The 16,754-nt window shown below is 38.0% G+C and overlaps 1 protein-coding gene across 5 annotated transcripts; it reads right to left on the bottom strand.

The window, feature by feature from the left end:
* Positions 1–395: 395 nt before the first annotated feature.
* Positions 396–16,754, bottom strand: kcnk5b (potassium channel, subfamily K, member 5b). 5 transcript variants are annotated; one of them, XM_056764881.1, is made up of 7 exons: positions 16,479–16,576; positions 10,426–13,905; positions 9,794–10,132; positions 2,367–2,478; positions 1,872–2,038; positions 1,537–1,705; positions 396–1,451 (listed from the first exon to the last, which is right to left on the bottom strand). In XM_056764881.1, exons 3-7 carry the CDS (start codon positions 9,803–9,805, stop codon positions 748–750), a joined length of 1,164 nt encoding a protein of 387 aa, XP_056620859.1. In that variant the 5' UTR covers positions 9,806–10,132; positions 10,426–13,905; positions 16,479–16,576; the 3' UTR covers positions 396–747. The 5 variants fall into 5 exon arrangements, with proteins under 5 accessions (XP_056620859.1, XP_056620857.1, XP_056620860.1 ...); XM_056764879.1 differs by lacking the exons at positions 9,794–10,132; positions 10,426–13,905 and having other exon boundaries at positions 396–1,185; positions 1,255–1,451; positions 16,479–16,754; XM_056764882.1 differs by lacking the exon at positions 10,426–13,905 and having other exon boundaries at positions 16,479–16,597.

The raw sequence follows: 16,754 nt of genomic DNA, 5'->3' as shown, positions 1-16,754 counted from the left end.
TTCAGACAAGCTTTCACTTAATGCAAAGTTAATGAACAGCACTACGCTAATTATTCTCCTTCTGCCTTCGCCTCGGGATGCCCATCCCGAGGTAGGAAGAAATTCCGCCAGGTCCAAATGATCGACATATGCCCATCCCCACCTGGAGATTACGCCAGCTACAGCTGCCGACTGACTGACCATCCCAGCTACATCTAAGGCAATTCTACCACCACCCAAGAGAAATACGACCATCGGACCATCCCAGCTCAGACAACTACATCCCCAACCAAGAGCAAAGACGGACTACTTGTCACATTAATGCTGAAGTTACACTTGGTATTTAAAGCTGCTTTGGAACAATGCACATTGTGAAAAGCTCTATATAAATAAACTTGAATTGAATTATTCTGGTCAATATCTGATAAAAAAAGTTTATTACAGTAGGATAAAAGACATACAAACATGTTAAAATGAGCAAAAGCCATAACCAGTAAGTTGTTTGTCTCGTAACAAATCCTCCATATCCAAAAAGTTAGTAATCATTTGAAAACCTGTGAATCCGCAACCTCAGACCAAAATTCTTACCAATTTGAGTATGACTTGAGCTCCCTTTTCCCCAGTGTGCCTAACCTGACCGTTCATCACAGTGTGATGTAAAAATGTTATCAACGGTAATTTATAAGGTTCCTGTATTAAGTTCTTCTCTCCAGATGTTCTGCAAATAATCTTCACAATTGGAAATTCATGACTTCAAACAGAACTTCATTAATTGGACGGTTTAGACTGGGTAAAGTCAATACTTTTTCTCTGTTCTAATATATGATCTTCTGATACTTTTGACACTGAAAACCTTGAGTCACCATAATTAATAGTAATAGTACGGCTTTTGACAGGACTTCGAAAGATTGATGGGGATTCAGGTATTTGTTGACTAAGCATGGAATCACTATGGTTTTCCATTAGTTGTTTCTGTTCCTCTAGATTTTTGTTGAGATCATCTGTTGGTTCTTCAGATGTGACCATGCACATATTTGCGCTTATACTGAACCGGCGTTTCAGACGAGGAGAATGTTCAAGTGGGATCACCAGGCCGTGCAAAAGGTCACTGCAGCTCTTGGATCGAGACAGTTCTTCTTCCTGTTTTTTCTTCCTCATCTTCTCATCTGCTCCAATAGCTTGGATGACATCACTGTAGTCCTCAACCTTCTCAGACATGAATTGAAAGATGTCAATGACGCCAGAGAGAGGGAGTGGTTTTGGAGCTTTTTTTACCTCTACATTGGTTTCAGGAATGTCATCAATGGAGACCTTGTGACGTCTTAATCTTCTTTTCTTGAGAACTTTATGAGCCTCAACCACCATATGTACATTCCAGCTAAAGAACAGAGACAACCAGGCAAGTCCCAAGCAAATCCACAGCTGCACAAAGAATCTGTAAAGAGCTGGGTAGGATATTTCTGGGTTCACACCTGTATGAAAACATAATTTTCTGTCTAAGATTGAGACATAAAATGGATGAAAAAAACTAGATTAAATGAAAGGGGATTTTGATACCTGCTACATAGTCTCCAAAACCCACAGTGGTCATGGTGGTAAAGGAGAAGTAGAGGCCTTCTAAGTAAGTCCAATTCTCGAAGCACATAAACACGAAGGATGGGATGATCAGGTGAACCAAAAAACCCCATAAAAGGAATATAGCTGTGCATACAAACTGAACTTTTTTCTGTGGTGAATCAGAAAACATGAATGTTCTTTAGTCAAAAGGTAACAGAGTGTTCTTTGTGTAAAATGACAACTTCTTTGTTTATAGACAGTAGGCATGTTTACAAAACTGTTGCAAATATGGGTCTGTTTTCTCAAAAGAAGAGCGAATGTGCATATATTCTTACCGCAATAAGGCCTTTGTGGAGAAGCACCTGACTTAGGCGTTTTGCTCTGCCACCAAAGAAAGTGCCCAACTCACTTATCCATGTGAGGCACAATGGAATGCCACAAAGCCCATACAGAATACAGAACACACGACCTCCGGCTGACTTCGGAGCAACATTGCCATAACCTGAAATAGTTGAGCAAATAGGTCCATCTTAAATAGTTTTATTCAATCTTAAGCCAAATCCTTGATGAGATATGCATGAATAGATAGGTTTTGTTATGTTGTGATGTCAGCTTTTGCACTGTAGAGAGGTGACTGGTGACGGATTGTTAAATAATATTCTTTAACATGACATCCTCTATTATCTGCTGATGAATAACTGATGAATGTTTTTCACTTACAGCTTTCTTACTATATTATATAAAAACTTAATTTAGCACTCTAATAATAGAATAAGAAAAATAAGCGTACAACAAGTCTTTATACAATATGTCTCCATGCAGTTTTCTACCTATGGTAGTAATGACTGTGGCAGCAAAAATAACAGCGTTCTCCCAATTCCAGTTGTTGAATTGTTTTCCTCCTGTTACAGTCACACCTTTTCCAGCCGCCTGGGCTACAACCTGATGATGAAACATAAAATGATACTTTAAATACACACAAAACACACCATAAAAAGAACAAAATAAACAGCCAAGAGAAACTCATGTTTGTATAAAAATAAAGAATGTTTGTTTAAGATGTAAACATCCTAAATACCTGCACCCAGGGCCTAAAATTTACACTAGCCGAGTGCCAAATGCGAGTAAAAATCGGCAGTATGTATACAGTGTGTGTAACAGTGTCAATCACCAGTTGCCGGGTAAAATTAAGAATACGTATAACAATACAATGTAGTGAGAACAACAAAGCAAAGCATCACTATTGTTATTGTGCATACTTATTATAATTGTTCTTGTTCTTTGCAGCACAGTGTCGTAGAGACAAGGGAGTGGGCTCATTTGACTCTGGCAACCAATCAGTATCCCAGGAACTTCATTAAGCTAGGAAGACATGCCCATAGCAACAAAACATATTTACTAAGCAAACATTTAACAAGACCTATATCTCTGCATCAGAACATCGTAGAGATGCCATCCTCAAAAGGCGGACCGCGGGCCGGATACGGACCTTTAGCTTCGTTCCCCTCGGACCGAGAGACATAGCCAAATAAACCATTTAAACATTTGACTATTTTGGATGTTTAAATTGGCCCGCGCGTCAACACAACGGAGAAGCATATCACAAGCGCTCTCAGGAAAAATGTATGTTATTGATCTTTTGCAGCTACATTATCTAATATATTTATCTAGGCCAAACACAGTTCATTTTAACCCTTTCCGCTCCGCACGCTGCTTCTCTCCTGCCAAAGATATTCAGCATGAAAAGCAGCAGATAAGTTCTAACTCATTCGCCTCCAGCCTCTTTAAAAAAAGTTGCCAGCCTTCGCCTTCGGTTTTTAACATTTTCACTCAATTTTAATGGCTCACAGTAAATTTTCTGTAAAGAATATATGGACAAACAACATGTCAAAGGGAAAAACAGAGTCTCAGCTTTCAAACAAAAGAAATCTTATTCTTCTATCTCCATTTGTTCGTTTTGTGGATGTGGGTAGGTTTCTTCAAAAATGCACCGCTTTGATTAATCAGCTGAGATAATTAACGTTTTTTGTCAAAGATTACGCCCACATTACACTCAGCAAAAACTGACACACAGTACAAACACTGATTGCCGTAATTACTCGTCTTTGACGGGGAACCATTTTTTTTTTTAATGACGAGATAACTCGTCAATGGCGATGAAAGAGTTAATAACAGTAATGCAGAGATGCAGAGCAGGAAAATGGACACACAACAGTAAACAAAATGCAGCCATTTTAAAGTATTTGTATCCGTCAGTCTGTTTGCTGTATGTCTCCAACCTTTTATCCAGATTTGTGATATTTAATGAACCATAATGTTTTATCTACATTTAGCATTAGCATTATTGATCAGCATCTAAACATTTGTGACCCTGTGAAAACCCAGGCTAAAGACTAAACTAATTTAAAATAACAAGCATTGAGGATGAATTTAAAATGAATTAAAAGCTTTTATTTTAAGATTTCAATCTTTAAAATGGCATTATTCAGTCAATATTGAAGATTTTGCTGTTATATATTTTCATAGAATATTCTCACGTTGGATGATTGCGTGTAGAAAACAGTAAAAAGACTTTTGCTAGGGTTTCACAAGCGGGTCACATTTTGTAATGAACAATATTCTTATTGAGAAATGGTTTAAAGATAGAAGAAGGCTAGTTCTGGTATGAATGGCATGAAAATGCTAATTTAGTAAGTGACTTTGTTTTCTTTGAGCATTTTGAGAGCATTTTAATTGTAACATTACATTTGTTGTTGTATGTTGTCAGCAGCTTTTTTATTTAGCAATATTAATTATTAGACTTGATAAGTGGATGTCAAAATAGAAAACTAACGACCTGATAAAATATCATATCTTTATACATCAATATATATTATATATATCCATGTGGGCTGAATTGATTAAATATTTGTTAAGTTATTTTCAAAAAACATGTTGTCTGGAACCCCGTTTGGATGAAAATGTAAAGACTGGACCTCTTGGAACTTTAGTTGAATACTCCTGTTGTAGAGACATGGGGGTTGGTTTCTTTCACTTGTGGATTGGAGCATCATCAATTGGCATCTGCCAAGCCATGCCCATAACAACCAAGCGGATTAGTTTTGCAACCGTTAAGCCAGACCTATGTCTCTGCATCAGAACATCATAGAGACATGGGGGTTGGTAGGTACGTTGCATTCATGGCTTAGAGTATGATCAATTGGTAGATGCCCAGCTACGCCCATAGCAACCAAACAGATTAGCCTAGCAACCGTTTAGCAAGACCTTTATATCTGCGTCAAAACAATTTAAGAGACATATTGGTTGGTTAGATTCATTCGTGGCTTAAAGTGTCATCTCTTTAGTGGTTGCCCAGTGCCGAGTTAGTGGTGCTTTTGAAAAATGAATGGTTGAGGGCTCAAATTGGTAGGCCCGTTGAGGAATGGTATGCTATGACTTTTATAAGCAAACGGGCGTAGGGTGTTTTAAAGGGGGGGCAAAAAAATTCACTCTGAAAAATCCCATTGACTTTGAACATTGCACCGAAGTTTGATGGGTCATAGCTCAGAGCAAGGATTTCGTTGAACATACCCCACAATTGGGAGTAAGTTGTACACCTGAGGCGTAAGTCTAGACAGGGGGTGGGCTCATTTAACTCAGGCAACCAATCAGTGTCACAGGATCATCATAATCAAGCTATGAAGCCACGTCTGTAGCAACCATTTAGCAACCGATCTTATAGACTTCCATTATGAAAGGACCAGATGGATATCTTTGTAATATACTTGCAAAGACCCTGAAACTGAGCTGCAGCACGTTGGCCAAGACCTTCCAGCGGTTTAACAAGACAGGTTACACTCAGAACAGGCCTCACTATGGTCAACCTAAAAAGTTGAGTGCACATGCTCAGCGTCATATCCAGAGGTTATCTTTGTGAAATAGACGTATCAGTGCTGCCAGCATTGCTGGAGAGGTTGAAGGGGTGGGGGGATCAGTCGGTCAGTACTCAGACCCACACACCTACGTTACACACTGCATCAAATTGGACTGCATGGCTGTCATTCCAGAAGGAAGCCTCTTCTTAAGATGATGTACAAAAAAGCCCACAAACAGTTCACAGAAGACAAGCAGAATAACGACATGGATTACTGGAAACATGCCCTGTGGTCTGATGAGATCAAGATAAACTTATTTGGTTCAGATGGTGTCAAGCGTGCGTGGCGGCAACCAGGTAAGAAGCACAAAAACAAGTGTATCTTGGCTACAGTCAAGCATGGTCGTGGGAGTGTCATGGTCTGAGGCTGCATGAGTGCTGACGGCACTGTGGAGCTACAGCTCATTGAGGGACCATGAATGCCAACAAGTACTGTGACATACTGAGGCAGACCATCATCCCCTCCCTTCGGAGACTGGGCTACAGGGCAGTATTCCAACATGATAATGACCCCAAAATAACCTGAGGGTAAAGGTGATTGACTGGCAAAGCATGTATCGAGACCTAAACCCTATTGAGCATATGTGGGGCATCCTCAGACGGAAGGTGGAGGAGTGCAAGGTCTCTAACATCCACCAACTCCATGATGTCGTCATGGATGAGTGGAAGCGAACTCCAGTGGCAACCTGTGAAACTCGGGTGGACTCCATCCCCAAGAGGGTTAGGCAGTGCTGGAAAATAATGGTGGCCGCACAAAATGTTGACACTTTTTGGCAGTGAGGGCTGGTGCCAAATTCTGCTGGAAATTAAATCAGCATCTCCATAAAGCTTGTCAGCAGAAGGAAGCATGAAGCGTTCTAAAATTTCCTGGTATATGGCTGCGTTGACTGTGGACTTCAGAAAACAGTCAACCAACAAAAGCAGATGAGATGGCAGTCCAAATCATCACTAATTGTGGAAACTTTACACTGGACTTCAAGCAACATGGATTCTGTGCCTCTCCACTCTGCCTCTAGACTTTGGGACCTTGATTTCCAAATGAAATGCAACATTTACATTCATCTGAACAGAGGACTTTGGTCCACTGTGTTTTCTGAAGTCAACGCAGCCACAGTCAATGCAGCCTTCAACCAGGAAATTTTGGTTGATTCCTTTTGCTGACAAGCTTTATGGAGATGCTGATTTCTTTTTCCAGTAGGACTTGGCATCTGCCCACACCGCCAAAGGTTCCAAAAGCTCAATGACCATGGTGGTACTGTGCTTGATTGGCCAGCAAACTCGCCTGACCTGAACCCCATAGAGAGTCTATTGGATACTGCCAAGAAGAGGATGAGAGACACCAGACCCTTCAATGCAGATGACCTGAAGGCCGCTATCAAAGCAACCTGGGCTTCCATTACACCTGAGCAGTGCCACAGGCTGATTGCCTCCATGCCACGCCACATTGATTCAGTAATTCATGCAAAAAGAGGCCCAACCATGTATTGAGTGCATAAAAATGAACATACCTTTCAGAAGCCTGATATTTCTGTTTAAAATATCCTTTATTTATTATTTTCTGAGACACTGAATTTGGGCTATTCATTATCTGTAAGCCATTATCATCAACATTTCAAGAAATAAAGGCTTGAAACTATTATCCTAAGATGAAACTCAATTTGGAGGTTGGCTGCGATCTATAATGCGCAGTTTGTCAGCAAAATACGGTTATTTGCAGCTGCATCCGAAAGCCAGAGGGCACTATGCATATATAGTACCATGCATATAACCAGGAAATACTGTCCTCCTTTCTGCATCATTCTATCACTGTTTTTCAAGCCTCCTCCGGTATTTTCATGATAATAAAGTATATTTATAAGGAGGCTGTTTGACCGGTGTTCCGTTTTTTAATGCACGTTTTAAGCAAATCAAACGCACAGTGCTTTCAGATGGAGCACCATTTCCCACAGATCAACGAGCCGTGCTTCATGAACAAGCTGCGCATAAAACATAATCGCAGCCACATTGATTTAATCACGATTTCAATGGGAGTTGCGATTAATGGCGCAGCCCTAATGTGTACTTTCAAATGTTCCTTTCTTATATTTAGGATACATTTAAGAACAAACATTTTAGTCAATCATGATTTGTGTGCGTGCGCATGCTAAGTGAATGAGACCCACTGTCCAGTCTGCCCCAAACTTAACATGTTTGATAAGAGTCATGCCCTGAAAGACATATTAAATATGTCAATATTAACCGTACAGTATTGGGCCACAAACTGGTCGCAGGAAATCTGGTTGTGTTAATAAATGACAGTTGTTCTATAATGTAACTTCCTATATGCACATTTTCCATGGTTCGCTGTTCCTGAATCCAAAAGGTGGTGGTGGCGGCACTTGTGCGAGGGCCCGATCATCGCTCCTTGCAGCTGTTTTTTTTGTATTATTATTCTTTAATTAATTTGGCTTTTGGGGGCCCTTCTTTTATTTTCTATCTCTATAATTTATTGGATTTTGTTCCCTTTATACTGTTTTTTTTCCTGTTAATTATAGGTCATATATTTGAACATGCACACAAATATTGCATCCACTATTGGTGCCTTTTCATAATATTTAATTAAAAGGAAAATTGTCTTTTTAATTTAATGTTATATTCCTTGATGTGTAAGTTTAACGCAATATAAAATTGGTATTAGTTTACTCACCCCCAGTACTTCCAAGATGTGTGTGGCATTGTTTTTTTAAGGAGATATTTTCGAATGGTTGAATTTATAAAAGTCAAACTGTGAGAATCTGGAATTCGTCCAGAATATTGTTTAGAAAAGGGGACATAAGAAGTTTACATTCTTTCACAAACCAATGAAAGTAAAAAACGCTATTACATTCTAGATATATACAATACTAGAGGTGGGCGATATAGAAAATAATAAAATCATGATTCACTATTTTATCCCGGTTCTTTTTCAAGTTGGTTTTAGGATTGTTTTGCAAATTTCAGAGCAACAATACAGCCAAACTAATGTCCCCATATAAAAAGATACTCTTTACCATTTATATTTTCAAGGATATTTTATTCTAGTTAAGATTTAATGCAATGCAATTCTGTAAATTCAACAAGACTTGCATTACAATTAACATCACAAAATTAACATTGGTTTAATAAATCTAACAATTGTAAGGGTCAGATAGCTTATTGGACATGTAAATAGCCTTTTTTTAAAGATTTGTTTTTGGCCTTTGCCTTTAATTGTACAATTTAGTTGCAGAGAGGACAGGAAGCGAAGTGGGAAAGAGAAGGGGGTGGGTTCAGGAAAGGACCTCGAGACGGGATTCAAACTCGGGTCGCCCGATGCGCAACCGTGCCACATGTCGGTGCACTGCCCACTGGGCTATAGGCTCTGACAAATAGCTTATCTTTACAAAGTTAAATAATGTTTAAATAAAAAATAACTTGGTCTAGTTAAGTAAATGCTTGTGCACAGACCTCCCAAAAAAATAAACATTGGCTTCCAAAGGTAAAAACAAAAACACACATACACAATGTAAACTACCTTTCGTAATCTGTTAAGCAGATTTTTCAAAGTGCAACATGTTTCAGAACCAAAATAATAAAATAAAAGTACAAAAATATTTCCTGATCTGAGTCCCGAGTCTTCTAAACTAAGTAGCTTTGGAACCTATCAATTTCTAAAAGAACACACAGTATAACTAATCACAGTCACACATTTTTAGAAAGGTAAACCAGTTGATTCACTTTATCTGGCTTAAGAGTTGTGAGGGAGTACTTGTGGCTGGAATGCATAAATACTTTCTAGTAAGTTGGCTAACTCTTGTAAAGTTTGCCTCGTGGACTTTCCACCATTTCATCGGATCCACCTCACTTTCTGCATTTGGTGTGGACAAGTATCCCTTCAATTCTCGTTCTATTGCTTCTTTTAGAGATGAGGAAGCTGGTGTTGTGGCTGCTGATTTACTTACAACACCTGAGGCTTTTAAAAAGCTGACAAGTGATTGTTTTGCTTTCTTGGGTGGTGTCTGACCCTGATAAGGGCTCTTTGATGTGGAGGTTGAGGTACTAGAGGTAGGCTGCTGATATGAGACTCCAGCTCAGACAAAGCTCTGGTTTGTATTCCCTCAATCTTGTCTTTGTCTATGTATTGTGTTTTGAACCTGGGATCGACATGCAAAGCCATATCCAGCAGGTCATCAGTGGTGGGGTCCTGATATTTGTCAGTGAGGTATGCGAGAATGCTTGTCTTCATTGTTTTTGTTAGTTCAGAGTCTTCATCATTCTGGCTCAAAATTTTGACTTTCAACAGGTGAAGCACTGGCTTTACATAAGATATATTCACATGGTCCTCACCTGAGAGTGCATCAGTAAAGTCTTTCAGTGGACTCAATGCCTTTTTCACAGACTCAATCACGTCAACATCTTGCCATGACGGGACCAAATGCCTCGTCTTCTTGTCTGCCTTCAGGACCTGAGAAATGGGCTTTTCCTGGTCAAGCACTCTCTCGATCATGTTGAGTCTCGAACCCCATAGTGTTGGGGACTCTGTGATGAGCTTCTGTTGAGGTAGCTTTAGCTCAGTTTGAGCATTACTTAAGTCCATCTTTTTCTTCCAGCTGAAGGAGAATGTACTGACGACTTTCTTGCAGACTGATGTTATGCGTTCAACGCGAGGGTCTTTGGCACTTTTTTCTAATAAAAAAGAATAATGTATTAATTTGATTTAACCTAATGCACAATGTAAAATTTTATTTACAAATGTTTATATTATAAAATTATATTATTTTATTGAAACCAAACAGATGTTCAACAAAAAAGTTTTATACATACATAAGACAAAACAATTACATATAACAGGGCAATTATTATTGCAAACTAAACTCATAATTTTGCTGTTCAATGTTCCTAATGTAATTTGCAATTATCTATTATTACAAACAATCTCCTGAATGGAAGAGCCAATATTTATTTTTAGTTTCTCTCACCGATGGCTAGGTGGAGTCTGTGCCCAAAACACTGCAGACGAGTCCAGCTGTTGAGCTCCAATGCCTTCACCATATTGGCCCCGCTGTCTGTCGTCATACAGGTCATGTTTGCTTCTTTCAGTGCCCAACATTCAAGCAGGTCCCTAAAGCCTTGCGCTATAAGCTTGCCAGTATGGTTTTGAGGAAATATGTTGTTTCTAGACAGACTTAAATAAGACTCTGACGTACAGCAAGACCATAAATCAGCTGTTGTAGCAAAATACTTTAAGTTTTTAATTTTGTTTTGCATCTTGCTGTGGCACTCGGAATAAAGCTGTGTAATGGCCTTGGAAGAAAAATATTTGCGGCTGGGTATTTCGTAATGTGGATCTACGACTTTGGAAAATGAGGGCTTTAAAAGACTGCTCACAGTCTTTATGGGAATCATGTCTTTGGCCAGATTAAATGTCACTGAATCAGTTACATCTTTCCAGCGCTTGCACAGAACGTCATACGGAGTTCCTTTCTCATATGCGTCTTTTGTTAAAGTCTTTTGTTGGTGGTTAAAAGGTTTGTTGTGGTGCGAATCTAACAAAACCCATCTGACAAGAATATCTGGCTTTATTGTTTATAATGTCGATAATACATTAAGTAAACAGGCTTGATACCTCCTTGATACAGACTTTTCAGATCCTAAAATTTACCCCGCAACAAAGACGAAGCCATTGTAATCCTTGTTTCCCTGTTGATTATGCAACCAATTAAATTTATTTACAGGCTGTAACTTCAAGGCGAGACCATATTTAAACTTCTTAAAAGGAAAATTCAGGATTTAGAATTGGAAAAGGTAAACTAATAAACAATAGTTGCAGTGAAATGTAAATTTTCATGTTTCAAGTTGTTGAAATTAGCATTACTTAATATATTTTTAATAAATGAATACTACTTTACCAAGAACAACCGCTCCCAACAAGTTATGGTAATAAATTAATTATTGTTAATCATCTAATATTACGTTGGTATTTTTATACCTAATGTAAGTAATATTAACAAACTCTGTGTCTCACCAGTCTTTTAATATGTGAGTTGAGCATAACATGAGAACAAGGCATCCGGTGTGTAAACTTATATTAAAACTAGCTTGCGATCTGAGTGAACAAAGGTTAAGGAAAACATAAAAAAAAATTGTATATTATAAAATCATTACAGATAATTGAAGAAGCATTAAATAAGATGTGAGAACTCTAAGGTCTTCTGTAGCGGAAACTTATCCCTGTGGTTACACAGTTTTTATTCATATGAAAAATACATTTGAATAGCATATTTTAATTTTTTATAGTTATCGTAGATCGAATATTTGAACATTCGTGCACATTCCTATTACATCCCAACTTTCGAAAACTCACGAGCAGCAAGATATTTTCATGGTTTAGCAAACAACTCAGGGAAGGGGATTTAACGGATCTGTGGAACAGTGCCGGGTTAAGGTAAAGAAACTCCGCCAGCAGTACATCCAAGTGCGGGATGTACAAAAAAGAACAGGCTCAGATTGCTTTCCTTCAGGAAAGCTCAGGCGAGGTTGGGTCGGTCAGGTATTTTTCTCTTTGTTAATTCTCACAGTAGGGGGGACAGCCATCCTGATTCATAAGAAGTTAAATTTCAAACTTGAGGACATGAAGAGAGATGGGAGGGGACGTTTCATTTTTGTTTGGCAGCTTTTTTTCTGATTTAATTGCTGATATTTCATCATTTTCAGTTGGTTGAATACTTCTCGGGGCAGATTTAAATTGTGTTGTCAATCCCGAATGGGACCTAAGCCCACCTAAACATACACCTATTTCGAGACAAACCACTAGATTGAAGCAACTTTGTGAGGACTTGGGCCTATTTGATACATAGAGAGTCATAAACCCAAAAGATAGAGAGTTTACATTTTATTCTCGTCAGCATATGATGTCCTCTAGAATAGACTTTCTACTTATTTCCAGGCAAAAGTTGGACGGAGTAAAATGGTGTGACACTGGCGTGTGCTCTATATCGGATCACAACCCAGTTTGGGCATTCATTTCCACACCCTACTATGACCCTGCCTCCCTTCACTGGCGTTTTCAACCATTTCTGCTGAGTGACCCGAAATTTGTTAGAAATTTTAGAACAGACTAACCTCCCTTGCCTAACTGAGAATCAGAGGGCAGACCTGGATAGACTAATTACACAGGAAGAGGTGGTGGAAGCAATAAAATCCTTAAAGGGTGGGAAAGCCCTAGGCCCTGATGGGTTTGGCGCAGAATTTTACAAGAAAATGTGCACATTTATTTCAGAACAATTAACAGACTTGTACATGGACTCAATTGAGAAGGGCAGTCTCTTCAATAAGTTGAAGATGGCCTATATTCCACTTATCCAAAAAAAAAAAATCCTGACGAATACGGTTCATACAGGCCGGTTTGCTTGATAAATGTGGATTTTAAGTTGCTGTCTAAGATCTTAGCGAAGAGACTTGACTAATACCTTCCTAAGTTATAACACCCAGACCAGAAAGGCTTTATTCGTCAGAGATGGTGTTATTCTAACATCATGAGATTATTATATGTAATACTGTTTTCACAAATTTTCAAAACGTGGGTTCTTGCCATCTCCTTAGATGCAGAAAAGGTGTTTGATCGCATAGAATGGGTTTACATGTTTGAGGTTCTGGACAAATTTAAATTAGGCCGGGGTTTTGTAGAGTGGATACAAACGCTTTATTGTTCTCTGACTGCTTGTGTGATTACGAACGGTAAAAAATTGTTGACGTCATATTTTGCGTCGACGCTTCGCAGCAGCTCGCCACACACACGTGGGAGACCAAAACATTGGTATGGGAATACTTCAAATTTAGTCCCAAACGTAAAGGTGTCGTTATTTGCGCTCTTTGCCAAATGGAGTTGGCATACCACACCAGCACAACAGCAATGTCGGAGCTTATGAAGCGGAGGCACCCCATTTTCACTCGTGAAGGAGAAAATAACAAGTACTAACGTTGGCTAAAATAATTACATGTTTGTGTAGTGTAGCTTGAGCTCTGTGCACTTTGGTGGTGCTAGCTAACTATCTTAGCTCTCCGTGCAGTTTGTTTTTGCTAGGTAGCTATTGGCGCCTAGACCGCTGTGTTTAGCTAACGTTAGTTGTCGTCTAATGTTGGCTTAAATTGAAGCTAGCTTACTGTTGCACAACACCGCTATCTATAGTAGCTGACGTTAGCTAAAGTGAACGTTAGTTACTTACCTAGCACGAACAAACTGCACAGAGAGCTAAGATACGTTGGTTAATTGGTTAGCCTAGCACCACCAAAGTGCACAGCTGCTACATAACCACATTAGCATTCAAATAAACTAATCATAGCATAGCACTACAATGAGGTTAAGAGTAGATTTAAAATACCCCACTGTCATAGCTTTTGTTTTAATATGCATTTCATTTTTGTTTTCTAGGGCAAAGCAAAGATCCTTTGCGTTACACCTGGGGAAAGAGATGTAATGTAATCAAAATATAACCAAAAACAGGAATTTTATATTGTGTTAAACACTCAGGAACTACTTTTGTAGTGCAAAACGGTTGTTTCATAAAGTATATTATTACGATTTTTTTTGCCCTTTTAAGTGGTCGAAATTGGATTTTTTATATCTGGGAATCCAGGTCTCACCTGATTTATCTGAACTATGGAATGTATAAATGTATTAAATGTATAAAGGAAGACTTGGAGCGCTGGTTTAACCTTAATATCTCGTGGATGGGAAGAACTAACCTGATCAAAATGAACATCCTTCCTAGAATTTTATGCCCCATGCATTTGTTACCACTTCGATTTCCCTTTAAAAGTATAACTGATTTGGAAAGAACTTTTTCAAAGTTTATTTGGTGGTGGAAAAGCCTAGGGTGAAGATCCTCCAATTACCGATACAAAGCGGAGGGTAGGCATTACCTAATTTGAAGTATCACAACTGGGCATGCCATACCCGTACATTTTGGATATGGCTGCAATCTCATCTTAACCTTGCGAGGATGTGTGAGGATGCCTTTTTCTTTATTAAGTCTGCTTACGAATAATAAGGGTCTTACGTCTATGCCCAAAATAAGAATCAACCCTATCTTATTTAATACAGTAAAAGTGTGGGAGGACATGATGGCTTTTGCAGGTAGAAGTCGGACACCTTTAATTCACATTAGAGACTTTCTCCCCGTGGTACAAAAATCTATATTTCACAGATGGCATACATTGGGGATTAAGATGATTGGGAATTTATATTGTGACACTTCCTTAATGACTTTCCGCCAACTACAGGAAAAGTTTAAGCTTAAACGCAAAAAATTTTATTCTACCTTCAGATTCAACATTTTGTCCAGCCATCTCAAGAATCTGGGATCTCGTGGTATTTCCTGGTCGGCTTGCCCTCAAAAGACATTGTTTTGGATGCTAAGTTTACTAGTGATTATTTTTAAGGGTGGTTTTGTTTGGAAAAAGTGACATTCATATCTGTAATCTGGGTTATACTAAATTGACTCCTATTTAAGGGTGTCCATAGGGAATTAGACACTTAGGAAGTAGAGAGCTGCATTGGGAGGAGAGTCTTGACGTTTATGTAGCGTGTTTTTTATTTTTTATAATTATTTATTATTATTATTATAATTCTTATAATTATTAATCTTATTGTTTATTTATTTACTATGATTATTTTTTATTTTATTGTATATATTTTTTTATGTTCATTGCCTTTACTTATGGTATAATCTGAACGGTCTGAAGAAGTTGTGGATTTATATGTGAAACGCATTGTGTTCCTTAATGGGTTCAATCCTATGTTTTTTCAATTGCTCTATTTCTATTTGTTTGGTGTCTCTGTTGTTGTGAAATGAATAATAAACAAAATCTGAAAAAAACACCCTCTGAAAAATAATTAAGAAAAAAATTATTGATTGAAGTGCCACAGAATTCCTGAGATGTTAATGGAGAGCCCCAGATGTATGAACTGCTTCGTTTGTTTCACTGTTTTGAGTTGTTGGAGGACATGTTATATTATCGAATATATATATGAACAGTTTGGTTCCAAAATAAGATAACCCCTTTTTTTAATATTTTTAAAAAGATATTTTTTTATTGCGCATTCCAATTATTATCAATCAAACTGCAGTTTGTTTCTTTTGATTTAAGCCATAATAACAAAAAATAATACAGCTAACTAACACAATATAACACAATAAAAACATGATGTTGGATTTTTTTCTCATTTTGCATATACCTACATATACATACACATATACAAACACACATGTATATATATATATATATAGTACTGTAATGACTCTTTTGCAAAATTGAATTTGGTTAAAAAAGGTTCCTGACCCCTGTAATAGGTCATTGGGATGCTCACTTCCGTTTGGAAAATGCCCCATCACAGTGTTAGTACGACTTTGTTTTTTAAATAAAATACTCTACCAGTGTGTTTGTATGTTTTAAAAACTTTCCTGCAACATGAATTCTTGTTTTTTAATAACAATGAAAATCTAATGGGAAACCATTGATATTTTTTCCGTTTCATGTAGTTTGCAGACGTTCCCTACCGGACTAATGGACAGAGTGTAACCTGTGGATCGCATAAATAAGCTATCTGTCTTTCTAAGTTTTAATAGTTTAGAATAAGCCAATTTTAATTCACGTATACTTATCCACCAAAGATCTATCGACGTTTTTTCGCTGCTGAATATCCGCCTAACATCCAACGTCGAGTCAACTTTACATCGGTCTCTGCTTGTACACAGGATGGCTTTTTTCATTTAAACATGTTCCATATACTGTTTTATTGTTTATTCGACAATCGCAATCAAACCCGTTCGTTTTAAATCTAAAAGTTAACATAAATGGTAGTGTTTGTTTGCGTTTTATCGAGAAACGATAAGTTTTACGCGCTCCATAGATTTTTTAAAGACTTTTACATCAGCATTGACTTCAGTAAACACTTATCTCCGTCACAATCACCACCAACAATTCGCCGAATCTTTTTCTAACTGATGTTTTGGTATAACGTATAACTTACCTTAATTATATGCTCCAAATCATCCTTTGTTAAACATGAATAATTCTTTAATATGTCTTCCTTTTGGTTTTCATAAGTCTGTACTGCTGATTTCCACCACGGTTCCTCGAGGATCTGAAATATCGCTGCTCCGATCGACAAGTAAAAAATTATGAATGATGTCAAGATAGGTCCTTTGTCTGCCATGGTATTACGGTAGATTCACCTCAGCAAAATGCCAAAATATGTTTTTTGGTAACTTCTGCCCAACGCGTGACGAGGTTGAGGTTGAGAAGG

The sequence above is a fragment of the Triplophysa dalaica genome, chromosome 13 (genome assembly GCF_015846415.1).
Source record: "Triplophysa dalaica isolate WHDGS20190420 chromosome 13, ASM1584641v1, whole genome shotgun sequence".
NCBI classification, from domain to species: Eukaryota; Metazoa; Chordata; class Actinopteri; order Cypriniformes; family Nemacheilidae; genus Triplophysa; species Triplophysa dalaica.
The sequence above is the reverse complement of the archived record's forward strand: the minus strand, read 5'-3'. Positions and strand labels throughout refer to the sequence as shown.